This window comes from Globicephala melas, chromosome 11 (assembly GCF_963455315.2).
Source record: "Globicephala melas chromosome 11, mGloMel1.2, whole genome shotgun sequence".
Classification (NCBI taxonomy): domain Eukaryota; kingdom Metazoa; phylum Chordata; class Mammalia; order Artiodactyla; family Delphinidae; genus Globicephala; species Globicephala melas.
The window spans coordinates 76,683,108-76,698,349 of NC_083324.2; the positions used below are offsets into that span (position 1 = coordinate 76,683,108).

At 45.6% G+C, this 15,242-nt stretch overlaps 1 protein-coding gene across 1 annotated transcript in view; it reads left to right on the plus strand.

Annotated features, from left to right (window-relative positions):
- Positions 1-965: 965 nt before the first annotated feature.
- Positions 966-15,242, plus strand: part of TFAP2D (transcription factor AP-2 delta) — a 55,206-nt gene continuing 40,929 nt past the window's right edge. The window contains exons 1-3 of the mRNA XM_030871100.2: positions 966-1,004; positions 2,004-2,501; positions 5,976-6,036. Coding sequence (XP_030726960.1) covers positions 966-1,004; positions 2,004-2,501; positions 5,976-6,036 — 598 coding nt within the window. The remainder of the gene's footprint in view (positions 1,005-2,003; positions 2,502-5,975; positions 6,037-15,242) is intronic.

Consider the following 15,242-nt stretch of genomic DNA (forward strand, 5'->3'; position numbering starts at 1 on the left):
CACAAAAAGAGGGGGAAAATAGGTTGGGTTGAGGAGTGGAAGACAACGTTTCACCTAAATGTAGAATCTTGTCACAAGTCTTTATTCTCTTATATTTTTCTTAAATATATGGCCAGTTACACTTTCTTTATGATGGAAACGTGGGACTGTCCATCATGGTTATTTGTTTTAAAGCTGCTGAAAGTGTAAGCTACTGCCAGGTGTTGCCTTTCAAAAAAGGGAAAAGAACCCAAATTCACGTAAATATGGAAAGAGGAGTATTGTTCCCACTTGGTCAAAGGCAGATACCCCCAAGTCTGGGTGAAATTGATTTGGGTACTCGTTGGAAAAAGCAGCTTTCAGCATCCAGGGAGTGGAACCAATAGGCATGAACACTTACTTGTGTAAAAGGAAGCTTTAATTAATATATATTTCTATCTCTAATATACACACGTCGGGGCTAGATCTTTATCTTCACAATAAAATGTGTGCAAATGCTCTCTGCAGAGATGAGTCCCCACCTCAGTCGGTATAGAAAAGCATGATAAAGGTTGGAAAAAATGGATAAAAATGTTGAAAGAACCTCCAGTTCCTTATTAGGCGAAGATACAATATTTATTCCTTGTCTCCTGGGATAAATCTCTTCTGCCTATTGTCCGCCCAGTTCTCAGTGCTGATGCTTAATTTTCAAAACTTCTATATTACCAAGGGACCTACGACATCAGCCAAAGAAATACTCAGCAAGTACAAAATCTGTTCCAGGGAGCTGCTTTTGTGCAGAGGGAAAATTTTGTTCCTACAGGTTTTTAAGTGGGTACGAGGCAAGGAGCTATCTGATCTGGGCAAAGCCATTACAATTTAGATCTCTATCTATAGAACATTTTTTTTCCTTAAAAAAAATTGGAAAATACAAGAAGTTTGGATTTTTTTCCCGATTCTTTTTTTGGAGGGGGAAATTGCATCGTAAGCTTTCGGAGAAACCCAACATGTCAACTACCTTTCCGGGACTAGTCCACGATGCCGAGGTATTATTACTTTTTTTTTTTTTTTGAGCGCGCGTGTGTGTGGCGGCGGCGGCGTGGCGGCGGCGGTGGCAGCTTCCCCTGTCTCTAATTTATATCGGACCGTTACGTTTAATTATAATCTGGCTTTCGGGGGAAGTTAAGGAAGGAAAAGGGAGAAAGTTCGTTATGACATCTGTCGCCAGGAAGGGCAACTCTCTGCCACGTTAAGAAACATTTGGCATAATGAGGGGAAAAACATAATCCTAATAATAAAGAAAGGGAGGAGGGGGTGAGAAGAGAGATAGAGATGGGAAAAAGATACTCAGAAAGGCAAAGAGATTGATGGGGTGGGGGGCGGTAGGTGGACAAGGGGGTGGGGAACACGCACCCCTTTTGGAATGGGCTTATTCTAGGAGACTAAAGCAGAAAGGGGGGAGTCGGATTCCCTGCCCCAAATGGTTAAGAAAATGAGCAAGTTGGGCGATTTGCACAGACTGGATTTTTTTTTAATATATAGATAAAAGATTTTGAGCAGCTCTGGCAGAACATCCCAGCGTGCACAGCCGCGGCATCTCGTCGTTGGCAGCGGGTTGGAGTGGCGAGGCGCTGCGCCTGTGGACGCTCTCGTTCTGCTGCCCGCAGCCCCGGAGTCAGTGGCAAATCTGGCTCCCGGGTCCGGCTCCCTGTGCAAGTTGGGCAGGGGCTGTGCGTGTGTGTGTGTGTGTGTGTGTGTGTGTGCGCGCGCGCGCGTGTGTGTGTGTCACCCGCACCTATATAGGGTGGGGGATATTTTTCCGAGCTCTCGACTGTGAGGACGAGGCCGCCCACCCCCAGTCCGCCTACTCGCACAGGCTCCCCGGCGAAGGCGCGCAGCCCGGCTGCGGCTCGGCACGAGCCCTGCGCGCTCGCGCCCCTCGGAGAGCCGGAGAAAAGCTCCCGGCTCCGGGACAGCCGCGCCTCGGTTGCAAAATGACAAACCTCAAGTTTTTCTGCTCTCCCTTTTCCCCCTCTTCCTTCCAGATACGTCACGACGGATCAAACAGCTACCGTTTGATGCAGCTTGGCTGTCTGGAGTCCGTAGCCAATTCCACTGTCGCCTATTCCTCCTCTTCCCCTCTAACTTACTCCACCACCGGCACCGAGTTTGCGTCCCCCTACTTCTCCACTAACCACCAGTACACCCCGCTCCACCACCAGTCCTTCCATTACGAGTTTCAGCACAGCCACCCGGCCGTCACTCCCGACGCCTACTCTCTGAACTCGCTCCACCACTCGCAACAGTACTACCAGCAGATCCACCACGGGGAGCCCACCGACTTTATTAACCTGCACAATGCGCGGGCGCTCAAGTCGTCCTGCCTGGACGAGCAGAGGCGGGAGCTGGGCTGCCTCGATGCCTACCGCCGCCACGACCTGTCCCTCATGAGCCATGGCTCTCAGTATGGAATGCACCCAGATCAAAGACTCCTGCCAGGGCCCAGCCTGGGGCTGGCCGCCGCGGGAGCCGACGACTTGCAGGTAAATAAGCATGCGGCGAATTTGCGCCCTCCCCTCCTCTCCCTCCCCCTCCCGCGCCGTTAATAATCCGACTGTAAGCCGTCTCCCCGCGCCACCTCTCTCTCTCTCTCTCTCTCTCTCTCTCTCACACACACACACACACACACACTCACTCACACACACGCACACATACACACCACTTAGGGAAAGTTATCAAAACAATTAAAGGAGGCGTGTGCCACTCTGTCCCTCTCATTGGAGCAGGCATTTCACCTGGACGCTCGGGAGTCCAGCTAGCTGCGGGCCCCCCCACTTTCCGGCGTTCTGCACTGAGGTCTTTTGTGAATCCACATTTCTGTCCCTGAGGCATGGGGTGGGGGAGATCACGTAGGCTGGGGTTGAGCCAACTGGACTCAGCGTAAGACCCGATGAGTTGATGACCAATCGTACCCTCAGTCTCGGAGCTTTGCTGCGTCTATCCGCGTGTTCCAGGCATTTGTCCCAGACTGAGCTTGTGGGGCGCGTACTATGAATTGGGGGGGCTGGTTTGTTCTCAGAACATTTGGGGGACCCTGAGCGCCAGCTAAAATTTCACCAAATATCCTAGATCGTTGTGGACAGTAAAGAATCGCAAATGTAAGCCTCAAAAATTTACCCCAATGAAAGGCTCTGCACAATGCAATTGGCCGGGGTGTGGGCTTGAGCCTGATTCTCGCTGCCCGAGGAGCACCCAATCCCGTCACCTGGCTGAACGAGTCACAACTTTGTTTTCACTCTCCAAGCCATTAATTTTTACAAAAGATGCAACTCCTTAGAAAGAAGGAAAGGAAACAAGGGAAGAGAGAGGGGGAGAGAAAATGAATAGGAAGGGAGGAAGAAAGGAGAAAAGGTAGGGAGGGAGCGAGGGAGAAAGTAATAAAGGGAGAAAGAGAGGAAGGAAGGAAGGAAGGAAGGAAGGAATTCAGATATGGTGAAGGCCATGACTCAATCAAATGATCTCTCCTACTTTCTCTCTTAATGTATTTTTGCACATTGTTTGCCAACAATAGAATATATGATTATGCAGACATACTGTCACAGCCACATTTCAAACAAATAAGTCCACACATGTCCCAAACAGAACCCAGAAGACACGAGTTTGTGCATTCTTTTGGCTGAAAGTACAGCTCTGCCTGCGAGTCCACACGAAGGTGGCCACTTTCTCCAAGGTCCCCACAATGAAAGGAGAGATACTGGAAGAGCACGAGTCGGAGACATAAGAGATCCCTCGTTGCGCACAGAAAATCTTTCCCCCTCACTTACCTCTGAGCAAGGGATTATTTAAAAATTAAAGCGAAAGCCCTTACAGTCCCAACAAAGAGCCCAAGCCACAAAATCCGCGCACGAGAAAAAAGGTTTGGCTCCATAAACCTTGCTTTCTACATTTACATTCACGAAATAATTTTATACGCTCAGGGCATTTTTACATTTTTCACAAGGATCTCCTTATGTCTCAAGAGGAAAAAAATCTGCCATTCAATGCTTAGCTCAACTAAAACCTATTTACTCCTTTTAATAGCCACGTCTGCCGCTGATTTTTTTGTATCTGTACAAATTTTTTTCCTGTGCTAGGCACAAAGCCGGGCATTTTTCAAAAGAGGGGATTAGAACATTTGCAAGCACGAGACAAAGAGCGAATCCCGTGCAAAAGAACACCGTAGTTTATCCAATTTTCGACTTAGTGCCATTCAACTGGTCATTTATGCAATGTCATCCGACCAAACAACATGTTTTACTTATGAGGGGGAAAAGTTTGTTAAGTGAAGAGACAAAGATTCATTTCCTCTAAGAAAATAAACATCTTAACGGTGCGCCACAGACAGGGAGGGAAAGTGATTCACTTCCTTGGAGAACTTCTGGCCTCTACCTTTTCCATTTCAGACATTTTGAAAACTTTACTTTCATCCTATGTCTTTTAACATTCTTAACCTCCTTTTTGCCATTTTTTGCTCATAGTGAGGGAAAATTCATCATGAGAGAAACACTCCAAGACACTAGAAGAAATAGAGGAGAATGGTATATATTTATGCATCTATGTCTACAGAAGGGTGTATATACATTTTTGATACAGATATAGAAGCAAGTTGTAAGTTTGGCAAGTTATTTTCTTCCACCCCTCCTGGACTTAGTTGTCAGAATGAAAAAGAAAAAGAAAAAAAGTCATAGCTACTTTTAAAAAGAGAAATGGGGAGGGGATGTGTGGGAGAAACCCGTCTCTCTCCTTTTATTTCTTCCTTTTTAAAACATTCATCAGCATATGCCTCATTTCAAATGCAACAAATGTAAATATACTTTTCCCTGCACAGAATTTTAAGTGAAAGTCCAATGGTTTGGAGGGCGGTCTAAGTCTGCCTAACAGATGCAAACAGTCTTGTGGCTTCAGTTCCATCTTTGAGTCCCCTAAAAAGATTTGCTATGGCCAACAAAGGAAACTGTCACACCTTTTCCCATCACCGCTTTAATTTATGCTCAGTCTCCAACTTTTTTTTTTCATATTGATTTGATAATCACTTTAAGGCAGAACAGTTAAAATAAGAAAGAACTCGTGAGTAGGTTGAAAAGGGGGGTCTTACAGGCCTGCCTCAATATGGTGAAAATGGGGAAGCGAAAGGGAGCCAGGGCTGTAAAGGTTGTTTTGTAAAGTGGGTTTTTATTATGCACCGACTCTCTCCGCATTTACTTAACTCTTCACGGGCTGTTGGGTAGGTTAACACCCTTCAAGGCCTCTTTCAAGTCCAATACCTCGTTTGTTTGTAAAGGAAAATGAGCCTTTAACACATTTCGACTCAGAAAAAAGAAAGAAGACAGAGAGAGAGAAATTTTTTATTTTTCTTAATCAAAAATCAGCAGACCTTTTCCTCCTTCCCAGCTCAAATGATCCCTCAATCCATTAGGAGGCTGAAGGTCTACAGTGAGTGACACTGAAGGTGTTTCCTCCATAAGACACACTTTGGGTAGCATGGTAGGATGCTCCTACATCTGGGGTAAAACAGAACCCTCCTAAGATCTCCTGAATCCTGCACTTGAAATAGCTCCTATGAGCTCCCAAGAAACCCACAGTGCCAGACTTGACGCTTCTGGTGTCATTTGCTCCACGCAGAAAATGCCGTGGAAACTGTCTATATATATGCTGTGTGCCTTGATGGAGACTCAAAGCGTTTCTCATTCTCTTATGCCAAGATAAAAGGCACTCCTGTGCTTTGAAGTGTAATATTGTATGGTGCTGTAAAATGCATACCTTAAAATTTATACAACTTTTAGATTGTGGTTTTTCTGACACTTTTTCCCCTTAAAATTGTGTGTGCTTCCAAACTTGCTTCAGCTCAGTGGTTGCATTTAAATGTCTACTTTGGGGTTATGGGGAGATGGGGTTCGGGGTGGGACAGGTTGAAAGACTTAACTAATGTATCTATTAGTATCTATATGAGTGATTTTCTTTCTTTTTCTTTTATTAAGGGCTCTGTGGAAGCCCAGTGTGGGCTCGTTCTCAATGGCCAAGGTGGAGTGATAAGAAGAGGTAAGTAACAACATATTAAAACTAAACATTCTTCTCTCATCTGTTACTTTGCCTTCAAAGTCCAGTGATGCTTTTAAACATCAGATCCCCATCTGATGATAGAGGAAACAATGACTCTTGGTCAATTACTCTTGTCCCACACAGGCATACCCACATTAAAAAGTTTCCCTTCCTCTACTGAGGCTTGAACCAGCCTGTGTCCAAAAGGCTGTGATAGAAGAGATTTGCTCTTCCTCAATGGAGCAGTGACAGAACCAAAGTTAGAGGCAAAAAAAAAAAAGGGAAAAAATCCTTCTCACACTCCCTTTTCCCATCACCACATCCTCGAGCAGAATTTCTGGTCTCTTTTACCCCTAAATGTGCCAGCCACAGCCTGGGTGTTTGAGGTAATGATGTTAGCTTGAGGCTTTGAGAGGTTAAATTCATTGGGCTTCAGGGAAGGCTAATGAAACACCAATATTGTAGCTGCCCTCATTTTTCTAAGTGTCCAGAACATTTCTTTCTTTAAGGGAGGGTGAGAGGAGGAGGTGGTGTTAACTGTACCGGATAAAGCTTTCTTGTTCCCATCTGTTGAGGGAAACATCTGAATCCAGAGTTACCCATGGAATTGGAAGGTGGGGGGTAGGCAAGAGTGGAGAGCTGTTGATTTTGGCTCAGACGCTGATGGGAGCTGCATCTCAAATATTCCATTTTGACAAAAGGTTTTGAACTATGACATTTTAAGGGCCTCAAGGCAGTGCCAATTTTGCTGGCTTCCCCACTTCACTGTACCCAGAGCCTCTGAAGCTTATTTTCCTAGCAAGCTGAGTAACCCGAGGAGCACACGAGGCAAGGCGGACCAGCTGTTACCCCAACTTCATACGAATTAATAAGATGTGGCCTATTCACTAGGACTAATTCCAGCTCCAGGGCCGCAGTTGTCTCTAGTAACCGAACCACTAAAAACGGAGTCATTTCTGATGGCACCAAATAAATGTCCTTCAGTCCCTCTCCACCCCTTTCAAAGCTTGTTAAAAGACTCCAGTGTTTTTCCAAAGAAAAAAATGCATCTATAGGAAGCAACGGATTATTCCATGTTTAAACTGCAGGTTTTACAACCCAATGTCCAATGTGAAACTCCGTTTAAATTGAGGTGGGAAGAAAACAGAGTTTTCCTTTGGGAAACTAACTATTGTCAGAGTGGATATTTGGAACTTCCATTAAATGGCTATTTAAATCTTTTGTTTCACCCCATGGCGATTTGAAAATTATTATTTTTTAAACTACTACTGTTGCTCCACAGAGATTTTAAAAAATGAGCCGTATTAAGCTTGTCAGACAGGCCAATACTCAGCCATTTTGAAATGACATGAAATAGGCCCAGACTAGTGAAAATTGAAATAAAATATACATATTATTGGAGAGAGGGATTAAAATACACAGTGAAAGAGGGACCAGGTGACGTGCTGATCCGGGTCCGTTGGGGTGCTCACACTACAGGTGAGGCCAAGTACTCAGGGCTCCCGGAGATGTCGGTGGTGCTGAAGGACAGCGCCACTAATTAGAGCCCGGAGCTGTCTCCTCCCAGAGCCCGGCTCGCGCTACTGCGTTTTTGCGTTCAGTTCCGCAGTGGCTCCAACATCACCTTCTCAAATGCTTGGCAATTACATCCGATCGTACAATAGCTGGCAGGGGATGAGAATTATGAGGCCGAGGCGGAGAGCTGGAAGGGAGGCGGCTGTGCAATCCGTTGAATTTTCGTTAAGAGATTTAGGGGATAGCCCTCACCACCCGCCCAGGAAAGGCCAAAGCTCTCCAGTCACTACAAGATGGAAACTGCGTGCCTGTCCTCTCAGGGCCATGGAAATGGGCTTCCTTAGGTAACGTTTGATTGCTCTTGTAGAATTCGGTGTCATTCACCTAAAAATAGGAGCCGAATTTATTTTAAACCAAACATTGATCTTTTAGAAGAACGGCGTGGCTCCAAGGAGAGAGGGGAGGTAACTTGGGGTTTACGACTGTATTGTTTGACTAAAGCCTAATCCTTCCCCCCTCCATGCAAAGGCATTCAGAATTTAGCTGCTGAGTTTATTCCATTTCCACGTGTCTTAGAGAAAGGCCAATTAATTTAGTTGAGCCTCGGAGACCAGGGCGTGTGTCTCTGTGTGTCTGTTTACTCTGAAAGGATCAATGTTCAGGACAATTTGCAAATGGATAGCAAGGAAGTCTTGCATTAAAAGGTGGTGTTTGTCCTGCCGCCTGCCCAGCTCTTTCATCTCAGGACTCCCCGTTTTTGAAGAAACGCTAAGGAAGTCCCTTCTCTCTATTGTCACTGGTAGCACACAGGATTCTAACATCAATAGCTCGAGTCACCTTTGTTCATCAAAAATCGGGAGGGCTTTAACTCAAGCGCTCTGCTATGTCGCCATATTGTGCAATAGCTCAGATGGAAAAGTCTGTTTCTCTTCTAATCCATGCTTTACAGGTGACTCACCATATGAAACATGATTTCTTGAAAAGCAAAACTTTTTGCCATTTTTCCTCTCCTGCTGAGCTCTCGGATGAACTTACATTTCTAATGATTTCCAGAATTTACTGTGGGAGGAAAAAAATAGATTTCACTTCTCAAGACCCCTGGATGCTCTTTTAGAAAAAAGGACAGTGCCCTAAATGCCCTACACGAATTCATCAGGGAGAGGCTGTCCTGTTTGCAGTGTGGTACGTGTGCTTGTCGGGGGGAGGTGTGTGTCTCAGTTCTTTAAATTTGGCCACTTCTGTTTGCAAAGAACAAAATATCATTTCCCTGACTCACTCTGGTAAGTGGCAGTTACACTGTCTTTGCCTATAATGAAGCCCTATAGCCAAAGAACGCGGAAGAGGGTCAGCGGCGAGGTAATTACCACCTAGATAAAATATTTGCCACCGCGTCGGAGGTGCAGCTCCCCGAGCGCTCACTCTCTGTTAATGGTGTGCGCGATTTTGCCCGCAGCTCCGCCACTCCAACCATCAGAACCAATAATCTTTACTTTACCCTGTGCTCGCGTATCGATAGCTTCTCTCGCCTCCGGCACTGGCTTTGATATGTTAATATTTCTGAGTAGCAAATTCTGCAGAGATCATATTAATGTTGTACGTACAGAGTGGAGCTTTGCCTTCGTTGAATATTCAGATACTGGGTTTCAAAAGGCATCTCTTGAAGAAATGAGGCTTCTATTTACAGGAGTCGTCTGTGTTTTTAATCATTAAAAAAAAAAAAAGGAGAAGAAGAAGAAAAAGAAAGGAAAACCCACTCTTCTTTTCCCCTTGAATCTTCCGAGGCTCCCTTATGGCCCCTTCCCCTTTGTCAGATGCTCATCCCTTTCATTTCTCGCTCTGAGAATTTAATAGTAGGACAACAATGTTGATGACGACGATGATGATGATGATGAAACTAATAGTGAGAGGATTCAGATTGGAAATGCAGGAGTAGGGGTTCAGTTGGCCCATGGCTTTCAGAAGAGGATGGAGATGAGATGAGAAGACCCAGCTTTTTCATATTTGGGTGGAAAGGGACATTTTGGCCCTGGTCTTTTTTTGTGTGAAATCGGGATGGCAAACTCAAAAAAAAAAAAAAAAAAAAAGGAAGAAAAAAAAAAAGAAAAAAGTGAAGAGGGGAAGCGCCCTTGTTTCGCTTTGTGATCACTCTGCCTTGCAGCCCCAGGCTAATTTCAGAAGCTTAAATACCGCCATAGCCTCTGGGCCACGCGGAGAGGGAGCGGACCCGGCCACGGGAAGGAAGGAGCGCTTACTGGATTGCCCGTGGCTACACAAAATACAAACTACTTTGAATCAAAACATTTTGGGGGAATTAATATGATCTGAACTCTGCACGTTTTAAGAGAGCTGGAGTGCGTCAGATCGCTTAGAGGTGACTGGCACACCAGCGGAGGCATTTACGCTGCGGTGCAAACACTGTCAGATCTGATTTAATTTAAAAAAAAAAAAAGCTTCCGTGAAAGGGGGCTTACCATCAGTCGCCCAGTCTGCCATTAACCGGGTGGATGGACCCGACCACTCTTCCCGTCTGCAGCCTTCACGGCTGCCCACAGGCGGCTTGAGCAGAAGGATGAGATTTCCTTTGTATTTTCGGGTTTCGCGAGGGCCCTGGGCTTTGGAACTGGAGTTAGAGAGAGACTTTGACTCTTTCAGCAGCTCCTGAAAGGAGTAAGATTAAAGGCGGGGGGGGGGGGGGGGAGTGAGAAGCCCTATTCCTTTTCTTTTGTCAGAGCCCCTGGAATCTCTGTTTACTTAAATCACCAAAACTCATCACTGTGGCTCATTCACTGTGAAAATACTGTCAGAAATACACCTGGGGCTTCGCCTGCCGTCTTAGTGCCCAAACACAGATGCTGCAGATGCAGAATTCAGTCTCCTTTATATGAAGTATAAAATTCATGTACCGAAGGATCTAGAGGCATGGTTTGTTGGAAATCTATTTTAGGGGCAGGGGAGCTACTTTTCCATAGCCTACTGATGTCTCTCTAATTTCTTTATTGCTTTGGACATCACCAAAAGCCAAAGCACTCTCTGCACACACGTTACACACCGACCACTACCTTAAACCAGAAGGTCTCTCCGTGCAGACCTCCCTTTCTTTTGTTCTGCGTGGAATCTCGACCTGGATAAGCGCATTCAGACTTGGTAACCCAGTAATACCTGTAACGACCTATCCTTCCCCCAAACAGTGCAGCTAGCTGCGGATGCGGCATCCGAGGCCTATTTGATTGCAGTTAGGCCCCTTATCCCTTTACTGTTTGATTACAATTAACATCTGCTTTGCGTGGAGGGAGGGGATTACGTGGGGCGAGGGGTGGGTAATTGGGACTGAGAAGGGCGAGAGGCTAGAGAGAAAGCAGCCGAGAATGCTCCTACCCTACCCCGTTTACACGCTCACCTCACAGAAATGCAGCCGCAGAACAAACAGGGACAGAAAACTCCTGTAATCACTTACACATTTTTTAATGTGTCAGAAAAAAACGAGCGATCACTGGAGATGAAGAAGGGGAGAAAAAAAATCCCTGCCATTTGTATTTCTTTCATTTGAATTGTAAACATCTGTTTGGCTGTAAGGCGAACAGAGCATTTATTTTGCTCTCCAGATTTGGTCTAATGATGTCAACACCGAGGCGGCGGCGAGTGGGGCGGCGCTGCGGCTTTGGAGAGGCTGCGCGCACGGGCCCGCGCCCGGAAGCCCGCGGGAAGTATTGATCGCACCTGCGTAGCGTGCGGGGCCTCTAGCCGTCCTCAGCTCTGCTCCGAGGCGGGAAGGCACCCGGAGGGGAAGAGTAGCTTAGAGGCAGCTTTAGGGGTTCCAGGGGAGCCGCAGTTCCTGGGAGAGGGCCCGGATTCTTACCTCTGCCCTAATTGCCTGGAAGGAGAAGAGGAAAAGCGGACCCAGGCAGAGGCGCCTGGCTTTCCGATTCCGTAGCTGCGTAAAAAGTGGGCGGGTCTTGTCGCGCTCTGCAGCTTGCGCCCAGCGCCGCGGCGGTTGTTCAACACAATGGTAAGGTTGAGTGGCCTTAACTCGGGTTAAGGAGCACGCGTGCGTCCGTTTTCCGTTGTACCTCCTCACAATAAATAAGGGAAATAAATGGAGCAGGTGTGAGCATCCCCATTTTTGAGATGGGCAGACGGAGGCCCAGAATTACCCGCCTAAGGTCGCATGGGTCACTAGTTGGCCAACCTTTTACCTCTTTCCCTCCCCCACACCGTCCCCAGCACGCCAAGGCGGGTGCAGCCCCATCCCCGTGCTTTTTTGGCCTCACGGGATCTGACAAAGTCTGGCCGCTGGAGGATCTGCATCTCTGTATTTTGTGCTGGTTTTGTTCCCCACACAGGCTTTGGTTGACTTTTCACTGTAGTTGTGGCAAAGTTATCCCTTTTATGATAGCCACGTCCTAACAAGTGACCTTGAGTAGATGATTTCTTATGCTGTTACTATAGCTACCCATCTGAGTTTGCAGCATCACTGGAAGTAGGAAGCTCTATCTCCAAATGTCGATTTTTAAAATAGTAAATCCCATGGAAGTATTGCGTCTGTGCACTATGAATGGAAAAGGGGTGTACTCTAGCGAAGTATGGCATGAGAACCCTAGCTATGGCACCAGAGACACCCCTAACTGGAGTGCTGGGTCTAGAATGAATATTGCATAATTTCAATAAGAGCTGACATGCAACACAGGCACCAAGAGGAATTTCAGCTAGTGACACCCGGGAGGAACACTCTAAATGGCTTGACGTAGTTGACCCTTTCATGACTTTCCTTTTCTGAAATCTCATCATTGCCATCTGTAGTCTGGAGCCCCTTAGAGACGTCCCACCTTCATTCCAAATGCAAAACGCTGGTTATGTTGACCTATTACTCTTTTCTTTCTCCTTAAAAAATAAACCACTGGGAAGAAAGACATCAGGTTCCCCACATGCTGCTGTAAACTCTACAAGTTGCCAAATCTTTAACCAGGACAAGAGAGTTCCCCAAGGCTGCAGCAATGCCAAGTATCAAAGTAACAGAAATTCCCTTTAAAGATGCTGTGACATAAAAAATAAAAGACTCTAGAGTTGATGGCTAATCCTGAATACAAAATAAATCCTCCAGGCGATTTGTGTGTGCATAAAGCATATTCTTAATATGCAGCCTGTGTGACTTACCTAATAAGTGCTTATGTGAGCATAAGCCAGAAGGCTAACCTGGATGCAGGAGAGAAGACCCAGGGCCCAGAGAGTTCTCTCTTGGCTAGCTGGCAGACTCAGTGACTTCCCTGAGAACAGCTGGCTTTCAGCACAGGGGGTTCACTTTGCCCAAAGGGGGCAGTTTTCCAGTTGGAGAAAGCCCAATATAACTCCTTCTTTTACAAAAATTATAATCTTCTGCAACTCCCTGTATTTGATTTTTAACCTACCGCAGATTAACAAAGATAGGAAAGTTCTAAAATTGTGCCCTTTCCTTTCCTGGAAAACAACACGTACACTGATAATGAACTTGAGACCGGTTGGGTGAGATTCTTGTGTTCTGCACTGTGTGTGTACTGGCTAGCATGCAAGAGAGGAAGATTTATGTAAGAATATAAATTTGCTGATGATTCATAGTGACCATAGTTGAAAGCCCATTTTCAGGAGAAAATGTGTGAATTTTGAGTAAAAACATTATTATTTATTTCCTTTCTTTTTCTTTTCTTTCTTTCTTTCTTTCTTTTTTTTTTTTTTTCCCTCCGGCTGTGCGTGCGGCTTGTAGGAACTTAGTTCCCTGACCAGGAGTTGAAGCCAGGCCCCCAGCAGTGGAAACTCAGAGTCCTAACCACTAGACCACCAGGGAACTCCCTTATTTTCTTAATATTTTTGCTTCAGATGACCTCACTATTGCCTAAGTCCTAAAGCTAACAGGGTCATGATTCTTACAACACAACAATAAAACCCAGATTCACTGATATCTAGCTTACTTTCCTGTTCATCTCAACTTTTGACAGGTCACTTGAGTTTACTTTTAAAATACATTTTGCATCTAGAGGTAAAAAGTGAGAGGATCAGTGAAAGTATAGTGGTAGTTTCTAGACCAGAAATCTGCAGAAATTATTATTATTTGTTTAAAAATTCTCTCTGAGATTGTGAGGTGGGGAAACACAGTTGAATTTGTTTTTCCAGCTCCTGAGGCAGGCATTTGTATATTTTTTCACTATGTTGGCCACAAGTTTAACTGCCAAGAAGAATTTCAATTCGATCATTGAGACTATGACCTTTCAGGCTTCAAACTGAGGGCAGGTTTCCAGACACCAGCATTGGGAATTTAGCCAAGTGTACAGGACTCGTCTTCCAGCCTGTAGAGAGCTGGCTGCTTGGATGTTCTCAATATCCGGTCCTGTGTTTTGGAGTAGGGGGCATTCAGGGTGATCTCCAGCCTCGGAATGCTTAGGGAGAAAGACCCAGGTCCTAGCACTTTCAGGGGAATCTTGGATAACTGTAGGACAGCAGGAGGAATTCCAGAAAGCACAGGGGTAGAAACACTTTAAGAGTGGGGCAAAGTTAACCTGTTCTCTGCACCCAGGTCCAGGGCCCCTTTGTCCTTTTAAACATCCTCCCAGATTCCTTAGCCCTGGTGCCTAGAAAACACACCTGAATCTGAATGCCACAGACCTGATGGACATAACATTCCATCTGAGCTGCTCACTCAAGGAAGGGAAGGCAGGTGGTGACTCCTACACCAGTGCTTCTCAAAGTGTAATGAGCAAAACTACAAATAGAACTACCATACGACCCAGCAATCCCACTACTGGGCATATACCCTGAGAAAACCATAATTCAAAAAGAGCCATGTACCAAAATGTTCATTGCTGCTCTATTTACAATAGCCCGGAGATGGAAACAACCTAAGTGTCCATCCTCGGATGAATGGATAAAGAAGATGTGGCACATATATACAATGGAATATTACTCAGCCATAAAAAGAAACGAAATTGAGCTATTTGTAATGAGGTGGATAGACCTAGAGTCTGTCATACAGAGTGAAGTAAGTCAGAAAGAGAGAGACAAATACCGTATGCTAACACATATATATGGAATTTAAGAGAAAAAATGTCATGAAGAACCTAGGGGTAAGACAGGAATAAAGACACAGACCTGCTAGAGAATGAACTAGAGGATATGGGGAGGAGGGAGGGTAAGCTGTGACAAGGCAAGAGAGAGGCATGGGCATATATACACTACCAAACGTAAGGTAGATAGCTAGTGGGAAGCAGCCGCATAGCACAGGGAGATCAGCTCGGTGCTTTGTGACCGCCTGGAGGGGTGGGGTAGGGAGGGTGGGAGGGAGGGAGATGCAAGAGGGAAGAGATATGGGAATGTATGTATATATATAACTGATTCATTTTGTTGTAAAGCAGAAACTAACACACCATTGTAAAGCAATTATACTCCAATAAAGATGTTAAAAAAAAAAGTAACGAGCACATGAATCACCTGAGGGACTCGTTCAAATGCAGACTCTGACTCAGAAGGTCTGTGGTTGGGCCTGAGATTCTGCATTTCTAACACGCTGCCAAGGAGATGCCAGTGCTGCCAGCTGAGAACTACCCTTTGAGTAAAAATATTGGACAACACTCTCTTGCCCATTTTTCTTCCTCCACCTACTTTTTCCTCATTTCCCTCATAGAACTTGACCGTTTTCTGGAGATGGGTCTTAAGATTACCCATAACTG